This window comes from Lolium rigidum, chromosome 3 (genome assembly GCF_022539505.1).
Source record: "Lolium rigidum isolate FL_2022 chromosome 3, APGP_CSIRO_Lrig_0.1, whole genome shotgun sequence".
Lineage (NCBI taxonomy): Eukaryota > Viridiplantae > Streptophyta > Magnoliopsida > Poales > Poaceae > Lolium > Lolium rigidum.
Genome location: NC_061510.1, coordinates 26,091,340 through 26,107,685, shown reverse-complemented (window position 1 = coordinate 26,107,685; position 16,346 = coordinate 26,091,340). Strand labels below are relative to the sequence as shown.

Below are 16,346 nucleotides of genomic sequence, written 5' to 3'. Positions count from 1 at the left end.
CCACGGTGAAAGTGTGCATGCCATTGAAACAAGAAACGGTGCAATTCACAGCACGTATTCAGATGAAAAATCTTCGTAGAGCCGTGGAAAAAACCCTGCGTTCGCTAGCGCCATTCGGGCAGAACGGCACGATCGATGCCTCCTACGCCGCGCAATGGTCGCAGCAAATGTGAACGGCATCTGCTGCCCCTGGCCAAAATCCCCATTCCCCGCCGCGTTCACACCCAGTTCCGTTTATCTCATGGCCAAGGCGGGAACCGGATTTCGTAAATGGCCAATTTTCTCTGGACGGCGATCGCCGGGGGAGCGTGTGGTGGAGGCGCGGCTCATATCCGCTGGGAGAGAGCGGAGCATGGCGCAGGAGCGCGCACACGTAGCATACGGCCCACGGGAGATGGGTGAGCGTGTGTCCCGTCAAGGCCCCAGAAGCGTCCCGGCACGCGACAAACCTCGCTCGCCCTCTCGTTCCCGCTACAAGTACCCTCGCCGCGCGGCGAGCCTCGCGTAACCGTGACCCTGCTGCCTCTCGCGCACCGCCGGCCGGCCGTCGCCGATCGTTCGCAGCCATGGACCCATACAAGGTACGCCTGCTCTCTCTGCACTCTGCTGCTCTGGTTGCTGGCTAGCTCAGGGAGCTCTCGTCTGGTGCTAGTTCATGGGTTCGGTTCTGATGGGAGTGTTGTGGTTTTGTCTGTTGAGTGTCGCAGTACCGCCCGTCGAGCTCCTTCAACGGCCCGCAGTGGAGCACCAACTCCGGCGCGCCCGTCTGGAACAACGACAACTCCCTCACCGTCGGATCCCGAGGTACATATATCCTTTCCCACCCTTCCACCTGTAGCACAGTTTGCTTATGCCTCGATTGCGGATTCCAGCCGCGGGGCTGAGGTCACTGTATTAGGCAAACACTGAAGCCTGCTCATGGTCTCATGGCCCAGCTTAATCTGTTGGCTGTAGTTTAGACGAATGCTAGAAATGGTCCAGCTTAATCTGTTGGCTGTAGTTTTCATCAAGTACTTTGATAGCTTAACTCTAGGCCCTTCCTCTCCAGTTGTTTTGAGCTGATTTTGGCAGAGAAACAACTCAATTACCTAGTCACTACCTTTCATCGTTAGCCAGGCATGCCAAGTGCCAACTGTCAACTGGAATTCAGCTACATATCAAAGAGGAGCTCAACTGAATCTTTCCCTGCTCAAAACCTGAAATTAATTAGCCTAGCTGACAGCATGCATGTCTCTGTTCAAATTAACCGCCAATTGCTTGAGCCGATAGCAGAGAAATAACTCAACCAACTCGTAGTTACGGAGTACCTTGCATGCTAGGCCGGGGATGCACCTTGCCAAAGGGGAATTCAGCTATAGATTATTAGTAAACCAATAGCTTGTCAAGCTGAGCGTAACTAAATCTTACATGTGTTCAAAATTTGAAATTAACTAGCCTAACTGACTGCTGCAGGAAAGTTGAAATTAACTAGCCCAACTCGCATAATTTATCATCCCAGTAATCAACACATAGTACACCCCATGAACTGAAGACCAGTTACTATCTAGTGGTCCTTATGTGTAAAGTAGCCAGGTTCTTGGCTGTGAGCTCTGAAAAATACTACTGTTGCTTCAGGTGCCATGCAGTCGGCATGCATATCTCTTTTTTCAAATTAACCAGTATAATCTACCAAAAGCATCCTAAAGCTCAGTTTGCTAGACCAACACAAAATGGTTCATACTCATGTTGGCAGTAAGCTTAATTGAAGAGGTCTGTGTTCTTCAGTACAACAGGGCCTGGGCACATAAATAAATCATTGTGAAACTAGGAACTAGTCTAATTTTCTTGATGTGCTAATCGTAGATGTGTAAGATCGATGAACAGCACTTCAGATCAAAACAAACAAACCCGTCTCACATGCACATCAACAAGTCTGACGATGCCTGTGTACACTGTCAGGCCCGATCTTGCTTGAGGACTACCACCTGGTGGAGAAGATCGCCGACTTCGACCGCGAGCGCATCCCGGAGCGTGTGGTGCACGCCCGCGGCGCCAGCGCCAAGGGGTTCTTCGAGGTGACCCACGACATCTCCCACCTGACCTGTGCCGACTTCCTCCGCGCCCCGGGCGTGCAGACCCCCGTCATCGTCCGCTTCTCCACCGTCATCCACGAGCGCGGCTCCCCCGAGACCCTCCGCGACCCTCGCGGGTTCGCCATCAAGTTCTACACCCGGGAGGGCAACTGGGACTTGGTCGGCAACAACTTCCCGGTCTTCTTCATCCGCGACGGCATGAAGTTCCCGGACATGGTGCACGCGCTCAAGCCCAACCCCAAGACCCACATCCAGGAGAACTGGCGCGTGCTCGACTTCTTCTCGCACCACCCGGAGTCGCTCCACATGTTCACCTTCCTCTTCGACGACATCGGCATCCCCGCCGACTACCGCCACATGGACGGCTCCGGCGTCAACACCTACACGCTCGTCAACCGCGCCGGCAAGGCGCACTACGTCAAGTTCCACTGGAAGCCCACCTGCGGCATCAAGTCCCTGCTCGAGGACGAGGCGGTCACCGTCGGCGGCACCAACCACAGCCACGCCACCAAGGACCTCACCGACGCCATCGCCGCCGGCAACTACCCGGAGTGGACCTTCTATATCCAGACCATCGACCCGGACCACGAGGACAGGTTCGACTTCGACCCGCTGGACGTGACCAAGACGTGGCCCGAGGACGTGGTGCCGCTGCAGCCCGTGGGGCGGCTCGTGCTCAACCGCAACATCGACAACTTCTTCTCCGAGAACGAGCAGCTGGCCTTCTGCCCGGGCATCATCGTCCCGGGGGTGTACTACTCCGATGACAAGCTGCTGCAGACCAGGATCTTCTCCTACTCCGACACGCAGCGCCACCGCCTCGGGCCCAACTACCTGCTGCTCCCGGCCAACGCGCCCAAGTGCTCCCACCACAACAACCACTACGACGGGCTCATGAACTTCATGCACCGCGACGAGGAGGTCGACTACTTCCCCTCCAGGTTCGACCCCGCCAAGCACGCGCCCAGGTACCCCATCCCGTCGCGCACACTCAACGGCCGCCGCGAGAAGGTATGCATATATATATCCTACTGATCATCCACAGTCTCCTTCTCCATTAGCTCATATTCCTGTTCTTACATGTACGTGTGACACTATTGCAGATGGTGATCGAGAAGGAGAACAACTTCAAGCAGCCAGGGGAGAGGTACCGCTCCATGGACCCGGCAAGGTGCGTACACTAGCAATTAGCGTAGTATGTAGCAAGCAATTGTATCGAGCTGTCGTTTATTTGGTTTAACTGAATATCGATGTATATATATGAATGTGTGCAGGCAAGAGCGATTCATCAACAGATGGATCGATGCGCTCTCCGACCCTCGCCTCACCCACGAAATCAAGGCTATCTGGCTCTCCTACTGGTCTCAGGTAATCAAGCATTCTGAAACAAATGTAGTACTAGTACAATATTTTACCACATATGCATATTCTCTGAAGAAAATTGCATAAATCTTATTCATGTTCTCTGACGAAAAGTTACTGAATTGCTTCTTGTGTGATCGACGCGTGCAGGCTGACAGGTCTCTGGGACAGAAGCTGGCCGGCCGTCTCAGCGCGAAGCCGAGCATGTAAAGATGAGTCAATGTGGCGCGAGCAAAATCCAATCTGCTTCGATCGTGGAAGCATTCTCCCCTCTTATCGGCAAGGATTAATTACCCGATGCTGAAAGTACCTTTAGCATACTGAGCCTATTTTGGAAAGAGGACATATGATTCTATATAGTACCCCACATTACGCGCATTGTCGTGTGCCATTCATGTAATAATTTGTACAAGAGCCTATTTCTACTGATACTTCATGATTATTGTAAATTGCATTCAACTTGATTAATAAACCATATCAAGAATAAGTTGAAATGGATAGATGAATTATTATTAACCAAGTTTTTTTTTCTACTGGACATCTTGTTTTAATCAGAACCATGCTAGCTCGCGTTATCCAAATTTGTGGCGCACGATCGATCTAGTGAGTACCAAACAATCACGATGCCATGATGACACAAATATTTGCTAACATGACATCCTAATAATTGGACAAGGGTATCGCTCCCTGGAGGCCGACCTTCCCAAAGGTCCGGTTAGCTCACGTACGTACGACGCGTGGCATCGTACGAAACGTCTCCCGCGCGCGCCGAGCTGTACTTGCTCGCGCGAGTCCGTCCCGTACTCCCGTCCCATCCCCGCGTATGGCGCCACCTCCTATACGCGCACGGCCGCGCGCTAGTACGCGCGCTCTCCGCCTCGCTCCGCTCGAGCCAGTACGTGCACGCCCGCGATAGCAAAGCTAGCCAGCTAACTTTCACATGATCAAGTACAAAAAGCGATGCAGCTAGCTCACTACATACAAGTGTATGTCTTCGTTTTTTTTCTTATCAAAACATAGGTACAGTCGCGCACACGAGCAGGTACAGTCGCGCACACGAGCAGGTACAGTCACGCACAACACACGAGTACAGTTGAACACACAGGCGAGTACAAGTACAGTCACGCACACGAGCAGGTACAGTCGTGCACACGAGCAGGTACAGCCACGCACAACACACGAGTACAGTTGAACACACGAGCGAGTACAAGTACAGTCACGCAGACGAGCAGGTACAAACGCGCATACGAGCGAGTACGATCGTGAACACGAGCAAGTACATGTACAGACGTACAGTGCACACACGAGCAGGTACAGTCGCGCGTAAGTACAGGTACAGTCCCGCACACGGGCGAGTACAATTAGCGAGTAAAGGAAAAAACTGCACCAAACACACTAAAAACAGAAGTACTTTTCAGTTGAAACACAGGTAGGTACACACCACAGGTACAATCATATTACTATTGGAAGTACAAAAAAAAAAGTATCTCCAAACCTATCAACATGGGATCTAGTTTCGAAGATCTCGACGCGAGGATCTCAAAAGTGAAAACGGTTCGCAATTTGGACTTACGGTTCTCAAGATATTTCATTTTGAAAAAACGAATCTAGAAGAAAAAGGGAAAAACTGACACAACTCAGTCTTCTCTCTCCTCCCCCATCCCCACCTTGTTTCTCCTTGCGACATGTGGCGAGCAGGGAGACCACTTCCCAGAGATTTTCTGGCACCACAGCGCGCCACTTGTCGCGTGCGGAGTGAGTTGCCTTCCCTTCGCGAAGGTCGGCCTTTTTCTAGAGTTTTCCATTGGACAATGATAGACCGGAGAAGAACAACTTTTTTGGGTAATCGGCTGAGCTTTGCAGAATCGGCTGGCCCAAAAATAGGCCCATGTGTGTTGGCCTGCAATAGATTGGAGTTATCTGGCTCTAAAAGTAAAGATGATGATGAGAGCTTCCACAGAGAGAAATACTAATCAAGGTTAACCCTATGCACAACTAAAAAAAGTTACCCAATGCATATGCAATTGGGTAATTTACAAAAAATCTTATCCAATGTAGCTTAATTATATTAAAAAAGGTTATTATAGTCACGATGGCAATTTTATCCACGGATCCGGGTATCCACGGATATTCGACCCACCGGGCACGGGTATGGAGGGTTGATTGTGTCCATGGATTTCATGGGGCGGATATCCGATAATTCATGGAGCGGGCACGGGCAGAGCTTTTGCTCCATGGATATTCGATGGATATCCAACTGACATGTGGAACCCACATGTCAGTGACACATGCGATTTTACCTATGATTGGCTGTCCTTTTTAGGCCCAAATCACCAAACCCTTAATTTAAGCCTTAATGATTTTATACTCTAAATAATCACGGAACCGCCTTGTGCTGGTAGGGCTTCCACCGGTCGCATTGACTGTGGATCTTCGTTTATTGCTCCGCCTCCTCGATAATGTGATATATTGTTGCTTTGATATTCCTATGAATTTTTGACATAATTACGGCTGAAATGCTACTGAAATAATGTCAAAATGCTGCCAAAATATTCATGTTAGCTTATTATTGATGAAATGCAAGTGAAATATTGGTGAAATGGTACTCAATTTTTATGGGCATGGATATCCATGGATATCCAGGTATCCATCGGATTTGGATTTGGAGCGACATCCATGCCCATGGATACTTTCGTGGGCGTGGCAGAGCGAGGCTGATGGATTTGGGCATGGATCTGGTTTTCCTATATCCGTCCAAACCCGCTCCATTGCCATCCTTATATTATAGGCAGCGAATGGTGCTCCGTGCAGACCAGGTGCCGCGAATTTGTGATATCACAAACAGGGGAAGTGACTTCCTTCTTGCGGTGCCTGCCTCCCTCTTTCTCTTGTTAAAGTTCATCGGCGTGTCAAAATGTGAAGATTCTCTAGAGCACAGAGGCATCTCGAGACGTGCGTGGAGATAGAACCATCGATACCTTGGTGGTGAGTTAGGGTGTAGGTTAATTCAACCGATTGGAGTCATTTTTACAACAATGAATGCCTTGGTGATGTTGGCGGAGTCAGCGTACGAATAATGGGTGTAGACAGTGGCGGATCCAGGATTTCATGCTAGGATGGGGCAACTAGGAATTTTTTCCAATACCACAAATAGCATGCAATGGTTCATTTACAAATTTTGTGGTAATACATTCATTTTTTTTGTAGTAACATGATGAAAATATATTCATAGGTTTCACAAGCGAATAAAAATCAATGATTTATGTCTACAATGCACCTATTAGAGTACTAGGTACGCACAATAGTCTAGAGCATATGTGTCTCGGTTTGCAATGCAAAATCTATTCAGTCAGAAGTACCGAGACAAGGCCATGGCTAGGAAGCAAGAACTCGATCAGGGCCGGCAACTGCTCCCAGTCGCCGCGGGGAGCTCTCTGCCGATGCTCTTCTGGCTGTCGCCCTCGAGGAAGGAGGCCAGCTGCCAAAGGAGGATGTTGGAGCTCTCGCTACATCCTGCGACATCCAGCTCGCTGACCTTGCGCTTGTTGAGTCCTCAGCACTGGTGACTCCCGATGCTCCATGATTGAGACGGCAGTCGCTCCCACGGCTCACTACCCGTACTACCTTATGCTTCTAGCTACCTGGCCCTTTGATGAGAAGACTGTTCTCCATACTACGACTACCACCCTGGTCCGGCTTATTTCACGCTATTCGTGTTTCCTTTTGGGCAGCTCTGTTCGCCCTTGTAACCGTGACTTTGGTACTTTGCTGTTTCTGTATGACCTTGTTTCTTACCAGTTTATGTCCTGCTGTTCGAGCATATGTCCTGCTGCTCGTGCTTGTGTCCTGATGTTCGGTCATTCTCGGCGCCTCCTTGTTCTTGATGTTGATTAAAATTCTTATTGACTGTTGGAACGTGCGTGGCCTCGGGCAACGCCGCAAACGAGATGATGTTAGGGCTGCCATTGAGTCGGCCCTTCCGTCTATTCTTTGCCTCCAAGAAACCAAGTTTCCTGACCTAACCAAATTCATCGCCTCCTACTTCCTGCCCCAATCCCTCCGCTCCTTCGTTTTCAAGCCTTCGGAGGGCGCCTCCGGTGGTATTGCAACAACTGGGATGCGCGGAATTTGAAGCTTCTAAGCCACTCCATCGACGACTTCTCCATCACTACAACTTTCTCCTGGCGCCCCGACGACCTATCCTTCACTATCGTCAATGTCTATGGTCCCTGCCTGCACCACCAAAAACTTGACTTCCTCTCCTCTCTAGAGCACATCTTCGCTACCCTCTCTGTCCCCGTCGCTTTCGTTGGCGACTTCAACCTCATTCGCACCCCTCGGGACAAGTCCAACAACAATTTCAATGCCCCTGAGGCCGCCCTTTTTAAAGATTTCATTAACAATCTAGGCCTTTTGGAAATCCCTCTCCTCGATCGCCAGTTCACCTGGTCAAATATGCAAGACCCCCCTACCCTGGCCCGCCTCGACAGGGTTCTCGTCAATCCTGATTGGAGCCTCGGCCTGCCTGACTCAACCCTCACCTCCTTGGCCCGACCTACCTCCGATCATGTGCCCCTCCATCTTGCGGCTTCTTCGAAGGCTCCAAGAAGCACAATTTTTCGTATGGAAAACTCTTGGATGCTTCACCCGTCTTCCCCCCCCCCCTTGTTAGTGCTAACTGGCTTAGTGTGGGCCCCACCCATTCAAACCTTTCCCCTGTGGGGCGCCTTTGTCTCAAACTTAAACGGGTCAGGGCGGCTGCAAGAGCCTGGGCAAAAGACCGCAAGCTTCCTCCCGTCTACCTCAAAAATTGTCGCGCCGTCATCTCTTTTCTCGATCGTTTAGAGGAAGCTCGTCCCCTCTCCCCCATTGAGTCCCGCCTTCGCCACCTCGCCAAGTCTAACCTCAGTCAAAAAAATGCTGACCGTGCCACCTACTGGCGCCAGCGGGCTAAAATCAAAAACTGTGTCCTTGGGGATAAAAATTCCAGATACTTTCACCTCTGCGCCTCTGGCCGCCTGCAAAAGAACCAAATCAAGAACCTAGACAACCAAGACGGGGTTCCCGTCTTCTCCCACCCTGCGAAAGCCGACATCCTTCATGATTTCTTCAAAAAACTTCTCGGCACCCCCGTTCATGTTGTGGATCGCCTGGATTGGGGAAACCTTGTTGCTTCTACCTCACTAGATTCCACCCAGGCTGCCTCCCTCATTCGCCCCTTCTCCCTCGAAAAAATTCGTGCAACCCTTTTCTCTATGAATAACAACTCCAGCCCTGGCCCTGACGGGTTCGGTCCTGCTTTTTTCAAGAGAAACTGGGATCTTGTTAAAAGCACTCTCTACGATTCCATGGCCAGTTGCTACAACCTCTCTTCTGACCTTCGCCCCATAAACAAGTCCCATATGGTGCTCCTTCCTAAGAAGGAGGGGGCAAATAGGCCGGACAATTTTCGGCCTATCTCCCTCCAGAACTACTGCCTTAAGATCCACTCAAAGTGCCTGACCCTTCGCCTTAAGGATCTTATCACTTTCCTCGTCCACCCGGACCAAACCGGTTTCATCTCCGGAAGGTCCATTGCAGAAAACTTTGTCTACGCTGCTGACTTGGTCCAAACTTGTCACAAACGGGGCGCCCCCGCCGCGGTTTTTAAGCTTGACTTTCGTAAAGCCTTCGACTCTATCAGCTGGGACGCCCTCGACCGTATTATGATGGCTGATACGTCTCCGACGTATCGATAATTTCTTATGTTCCATGCCATATTATTGATGATACCTACATGTTTTATGCACACTTTATGTCATATTCGTGCATTTTCTGGAACTAACCTATTAACAAGATGCCGAAGTGCCGATTCGTTGTTCTCGCTGTTTTTGGTTTCAGAAATCCTAGTAACGAAATATTCTCGGAATTGGACGAAATCAAGACCCGGGGGCCTATTTTGCCACGAACCTTCCGGAAGACCGAAGAGCATACGAAGTGGGGCCACGAGGTGGCGACACCACAAGGCGGCGCGGCCAAGGGGGGCCCGCGCCGCCCTATGGTGTGGGCCCCTCGTCGGCCCTCCGACTCCGCCCTTCCGCCTACTTAAAGCCTCCGTCGCGAAACCCACGATGCGAAAAAACCACGATACGGAAAACCTTCCGGAGACGCCACCGCCGCCAATCCCATCTCGGGGGATTCGGAGATCTCCTCCGGCACCCTGCCGGAGAGGGGATTCATCTCCCGGAGGACTCTACACCGCCATGGTCGCCTCCGGAGTGATGAGTGAGTAGTTCACCCCTGGACTATGGGTCCATAGCGGTAGCTAGATGGTTGTCTTCTCCTCATTGTGCTTCATTGTTGGATCTTGTGAGCTGCCTAACATGATCAAGATCATCTATCCGTAATACTCTATGTTGTGTTTGTCGGGATCCGATGGATAGAGAATACCATGTTATGTTAATTATCAAGTTATTGCATATGTGTTGTTTATGATCTTGCATGCTCTCCGTTATTAGTAGAGGCTCGGCCAAGTTTTTGCTCTTAACTCCAAGAGGGAGTATTTATGCTCGATAGTGGGTTCATGCCCGCATTGACACCGGGACGAGTGACGAAAGTTCTAAGGTTGTGTTGTGCTCTGTTGCCACTAGGGATAAAACATTGGCGCTATGTCCGAGGATGTAGTTGTTGATTACATTACGCACCATACTTAATGCAATTGTCTGTTGTTTAGCAACTTAATATCGGAAGGGGTTCGGATGATAACTCTGAAGGTGGACTTTTTAGGCATAGATGCGGTTGGATGGCGGTCTATGTACTTTGTCGTAATGCCCAATTAAATCTCACTATACTTATCATGACATGTATGTGCATTGTTATGCCCTCTCTATTTGTCAATTGCCCGACTGTAATTTGTTCACCCAACATGCTTTTATCTTATGGGAGAGACACCTCTAGTGAACTGTGGACCCCGGTCCATTCTTTTAATACTGAAATACAAATCTGCTGCAATACTTGTTTTACTCGTTTTCTCTCGCAAACAATCATCTTCCACACAATACGGTTAATCCTTTGTTACAGCAAGCCGGTGAGATTGACAACCTCACTGTTTCGTTGGGGCAAAGTACTTTGGTTGTGTTGTGCAGGTTCCACGTTGGCGCCGGAATCTCTGGTGTTGCGCCGCACTACATCCCACCGCCATCAACCTTCAACGTGCTTCTTGGCTCCTCCTGGTTCGATAAACCTTGGTTTCTTTCTGAGGGAAAACTTGCTGCTGTGCGCATCATACCTTCCTCTTGGGGTTGCCCAACGAACGTGTGAAATACACGCCATCAAGCTCTTTTTCCGGCGCCGTTGCCGGGGAACGAAGAAAAGTTACACCACAAAGATTTCTAACTCCCACGTCAACTACACGCCGGCTCTTTTCCGGCGCCGTTGCCGGGGAGATCAAGACACGCTGCAAGGGGAGTCTCCACTTCCCAACCTCTTTACTTTGTTTTTGTCTTGCTTTATTTTATTTACTACTTTGTTTGCTGCATTATATCAAAACACAAAAAAATTAGTTGCTAGCTTTACTTTATTTACTGTCTTGCTTGCTATATCAAAAACACAAAAAAATTTAGTTTACTTGCATTTACTTTATCTAGTTTGCTTTATTTACTACTGCTAAAATGGCCAACCCTGAAAATACTAAGTTGTGTGACTTCACTAGCACAAATAATAATGATTTCCTATGCACACCTATTGCTCCACCTGCTACTACGGCAGAATTCTTTGAAATTAAACACCTTTCATCGAATCTTGTTATGCGAGAGCAATTTTCCGGTGTTAGTTCGATGATGCTTGCTTGCCCATCTTAATAATTTTGTTGAACTATGTGAAATGCAAAAGTATAAAGATGTAGATGGTGACATTATAAAATTAAAATTGTTCCCTTTCTCATTAAGTGGAAGAGCTAAAGATTGGTTGCTATCTCTGCCTAAGAATAGTATTGATTCCTGTACTAAATGCAAGGATGCTTTTATTGGTAGATATTATCCCCCTGCTAAAATTATATCTTTGAGGAGTAGCATAATGAATTTTAAACAATTGGATAATGAACATGTTGCTCAAGCTTGGGAAAGAATGAAATCCTTGGTTAAAAATTGCCCAACCCATGGATCGACTACTTGGATGATCATCCAAACTTTCTATGCAGGACTAAATTTTTCTTCGCGGAATTTATTGGATTCAGCTGCTGGAGGTACCTTTATGTCCATCACTCTTGGTGAAGCAACAAAGCTCCTTGACAATATGATGATTAATTACTCCGAATGGCACACGGAAAGAGCTCCACAAGGTAAGAAGGTAAATTACGTTGAAGAATCCTCTTCCTTGAATGATAAGATTGATGCTATTATGTCTATGCTTGTGAATGATAGGACTAATGTTGATCCTAATAATGTTCTGTTAGCTTCATTGGTTGCCCAAGAAGAACATGTTGATGTAAACTTCATTAAAAATAATAATTTCAACAACAATGCTTATCGGAACAATTCTAGTAATAACTATAGGCCATATCCTTATAATAATGGTAACGGTTATGCTAATTCTTATGGGAATTCTTACAACAATAATAGGAATACACCCCCTGGACTTGAAGCTATGCTTAAAGAATTTATTAGTACACAAACTGCTTTTAACAAATCTGTTGAGGAAAAGCTCAATAAAATTGATATTCTTGCTTCTAGAGTTGATAGTCTTGCCTCTGATGTTGATCTTTTGAAATCGAAAGTTATGCCTAATAGGGATATTGAAAATAAAATTGTTACTACAGCAAATGCCATCCAAGTTAGAATTAATGAGAATATAAGATTAATGGCTGAGCTGCGTGCTAGGTGGGATAGGGAAGAAAATGAAAAACTAGCTAAAGAGAAAAATGTAGCTAAAGTTTGGACTATTACCACCACTAGCAATGCTAATGATTCACATGTTGCTGCACCTCCTACTATCAATGGTGAAATAATTGGTGTTGGCAATGCTTCTACTCCTAGTGCAAAGCGCGCAAAATTACCCGAAATTGCTAAAGCTACTGAAACTCACTGTGATAAAACCGCTGAAATTTTTTCCAACCTTGGGGATGATAATCCCATTGCTTTAGATTGTAATGATTTAGATTTTGATGATTGCCACATCTCTGAAGTTATAAAGTTCTTACAAAAACTTGCTAAAAGTCCTAATGCTAGTGCTATAAACTTGACTTTCACAAAACATATTACAAATGCTCTCATAAAAGCTAGAGAAGAGAAACTAAAACTTGAAACTTCTATTCCTAGAAAGCTAGAGGATGGTTGGGAGCCCATCATTAAAATGAGAGTCAAGGATTTTGATTGTAATGCTTTATGTGATCTTGGTGCAAGTATTTACGTTATGCCTAAAAAAGTCTATGATATGCTTGACTTGCCACCATTGAAAAACTGTTATTTGGATGTTAATCTCGCTGATAATGCTAAAAAGAAACCTTTGGGGAAAGTTGATAATGTTCATATTATGGCTAACAATAACCTTGTCCCCGTTGATTTTGTTGTCTTGGATATTGAATGCAATGCATCTTGCCCCATTATATTGGGAAGACCTTTTCTTCGAACCGTTGGTGCTACTATTGATATGAAGGAAGGTAATATTAAATATCAATTTCCTCTCAAGAAAGGTATGGAATACTTCCCTAGAAAGAGAATGAAGTTACCTTATGATTCTATTATTAGAACAAATTATGATGTTGACGCTTCATCTTTTGATGTTACTTGATATACACTTTCTGCGCCTAGCTGAAAGGCGTTAAAGAAAAGCGCTTATGGGAGACAACCCATGTTTTTACTACAGTATTTTTGTTTTATATTTGAGTCTTGGAAGTTGTTTACTACTGTAGCAACCTCTCCTTATCTTAGTTTTATGTTTTGTTGTGCCAAGTAAAGTCTTTGATAGTAAAATAAGTACTAGATTTGGATTACTGCACAGTTCCAGATTTCTTTGCTGTCACGAATCTGGGTCTACCTCTCTGTAGGTAGCTCAGAAAATTAAGCCAATTTACGTGCATGATCCTCAGATATGTACGCAACTTTCATTCAATTTGAGCATTTTCATTTGAGTAAGTCTGGTGGCCTAATAAAATCCATCTTTACGGACTGTTCTGTTTTGACAGATTCTGCCTTTTATTTCGCATTGCCTCTTTTGCTATGTTGGATGAATTTCTTTGATCCATTAATGTCCAGTAGCTTTATGCAATGTCCAGAAGTGTTAAGAATGATTGTGTCACCTCTGAACATGTGAATTTTTATTATGCACTAACCCTCTAATGAGTTGTTTCGAGTTTGGTGTGGAGGAAGTTTTCAAGGATCAAGAGAGGAGTATGATGCAATATGATCAAGGAGACTGAAAGCTCTAAGCTTGGGGATGCCCCGGTGGTTCACCCCTGCATATTCTAAGAAGACTCAAGCGTCTAACCTTGGGGATGCCCAAGGCATCCCCTTCTTCATCGACAACATTATCGGGTTCCTCCCACGAAACTATATTTTTATTCCGTCACATCTTATGCACTTTGCTTGGAGCGTCGGTTTGTTTTTGTTTTTGTTTTGTTTGAATAAAATGGATCCTAGCATTCACTTTATGGGAGAGAGACACGCTCCGCTGTAGCATATGGACAAGTATGTCCTTAGGCTCTACTCATAGTATTCATGGCGAAGTTTCTTCTTCGTTAATTTGTTATATGGTTGGAATTGGAAAATACTACATGTAGTAACTCTAAAATGTCTTGGATAATTTGATACTTGGCAATTGTTGTGCTCATGTTTAAGCTCTTGCATCATATACTTTGCACCCATTAATGAAGAAACACTTAGAGCTTGCTAATTTGGTTTGCATATTTGGTTTCTCTAGAGTCTAGATAACATCTAGTATTGAGTTTTGAACAACAAGGAAGACGGTGTAGAGTCTTATAATGTTTACAATATGTCTTTTATGTGAGTTTTGCTGCACCGTTCATCCTTGTGTTTGTTTCAAATAACCTTGCTAGCCTAAACCTCGTATCGAGAGGGAATACTTCTCATGCATCCCAAATACTTGAGCCAACCACTATGCCATTTGTGTCCACCATACCTACCTACTACATGGTATTTCTCCGCCATTCCAAAGTAAATTGCTTGAGTGCTACCTTTAAAATTCCATCATTCACCTTTGCAATATATAGCTCATGGGACAAATAGCTTAAAAACTATTGTGGTATTGAATATGTACTTATGCACTTTATCTCTTATTAAGTTGCTTGTTGTGCGATAACCATGTTTCGGGGACGCCATCAACTATTCTTTGTTGAATATCATGTGAGTTGCTATGCATGTCCGTCTTGTCTGAAGTAAGAGAGATCTACCACCTTTATGGTTGGAGCATGCATACTGTTAGAGAAGAACATTGGGCCGCTAACTAAAGCCATGATTCATGGTGGAAGTTTCAGTTTTGGACACATATCCTCAATCTCATATGAGAATAATAATTGTTGCCACATGCTTATGCATTAAAGAGGAGTCCATTATCTGTTGTCCATGTTGTCCCGGTATGGATGTCTAAGTTGAGAATAATCAAAATCGAGAAATCCAAAATGCGAGCTTTCTCCTTAGACCTTTGTACGGGCGGCATGGAGGTACCCCATTGTGACACTTGGTTAAAACATGTACATTGCAAAGATCCGGTAGTCCAAGCTAATTAGGACAAGGTGCGGGCACTATTAGTATACTATGCATGAGGCTTGCAACTTGTAAGATATAATTTACATAACTCATATGCTTTATTACTACCGTTGACAAAATTGTTTCATGTTTTCAAAATAAAAGCTCTAGCACAAATATAGCAATCGATGCTTTCCTCTTTGAAGGACCATTCTTTTTACTTCTATGTTGAGTCGGTTCACCTATCTCTCTCCACCTCAAGAAGCAAACACTTGTGTGAGCTGTGCATTGATTCCTACATACTTGCATATTGCACTTGTTATATTACTCTATGTTGACAATTATCCATGAGATATACATGTTACAAGTTGAAAGCAACCGCTGAAACTTAATCTTCCTTTGTGTTGCTTCAATACCTTTACTTTGATTTATTGCTTTATGAGTTAACTCTTATGCAAGACTTATTGATGCTTGTCTTGAAGTACTATTCATGAAAAGTCTTTGCTTTATGATTCACTTGTTTACTCATGTCATTACCATTGTTTTGATCGCTGCATCCACTACATATGTTTGCAAATAGTATGATCAAGGTTATGATGGCATGTCACTTCAGAAATTATCTTTGTTATCGTTTTACCTGCTCGGGACGAGCGAGAACTAAGCTTAGGGATGCTGATACGTCTCCGACGTATCGATAATTTCTTATGTTCCATGCCATATTATTGATGATACCTACATGTTTTATGCACACTTTATGTCATATTCGTGCATTTTCCGGAACTAACCTATTAACAAGATGCCGAAGTGCCGATTCTGTTGTTTTGCTGTTTTTGGTTTCGGAAATCCTAGTAACGAAATATTCTCGGAATTGGACGAAATCAAGACCCGGGGGCCTATTTTGCCACGAACCTTCCGAGAAGACCGAAGAGCATACGAAGTGGGGCCACGAGGTGGCGACACCACAAGGCGGCGCGGCCAAGGGGGGCCCGCGCCGCCCTATGGTGTGGGCCCCTCGTCGGCCCTCCGACTCGCCCTTCCGCCTACTTAAAGCCTCCGTCGCGAAACCCCCGATGCGAAAAAACCACGATACGGAAAACCTTCCCGGAGACGCCGCCGCCGCCAATCCCATCTCGGGGGATTCCGGAGATCTCCTCCGGCACCCTGCCGGAGAGGGATTCATCTCCGGAGGACTCTACACCGCCATGGTCGCCTCCGGAGTGATGAGTGAGTAGTT

General features: G+C 46.2%; 1 protein-coding gene across 1 annotated transcript; it reads left to right on the top strand.

Annotated features, from left to right (window-relative positions):
- The first annotated feature begins 496 nt into the window (after positions 1–496).
- On the top strand, positions 497–3,950 carry LOC124701321 (catalase-1). The gene is made up of 6 exons (XM_047233370.1): positions 497–581; positions 708–804; positions 1,939–3,083; positions 3,176–3,243; positions 3,347–3,440; positions 3,585–3,950. The coding sequence occupies exons 1-6, from the start codon at positions 567–569 to the stop codon at positions 3,642–3,644; spliced, it is 1,479 nt and encodes a 492-aa protein (XP_047089326.1). The 5' UTR covers positions 497–566; the 3' UTR covers positions 3,645–3,950.
- The last annotated feature ends 12,396 nt before the right edge of the window (positions 3,951–16,346 follow it).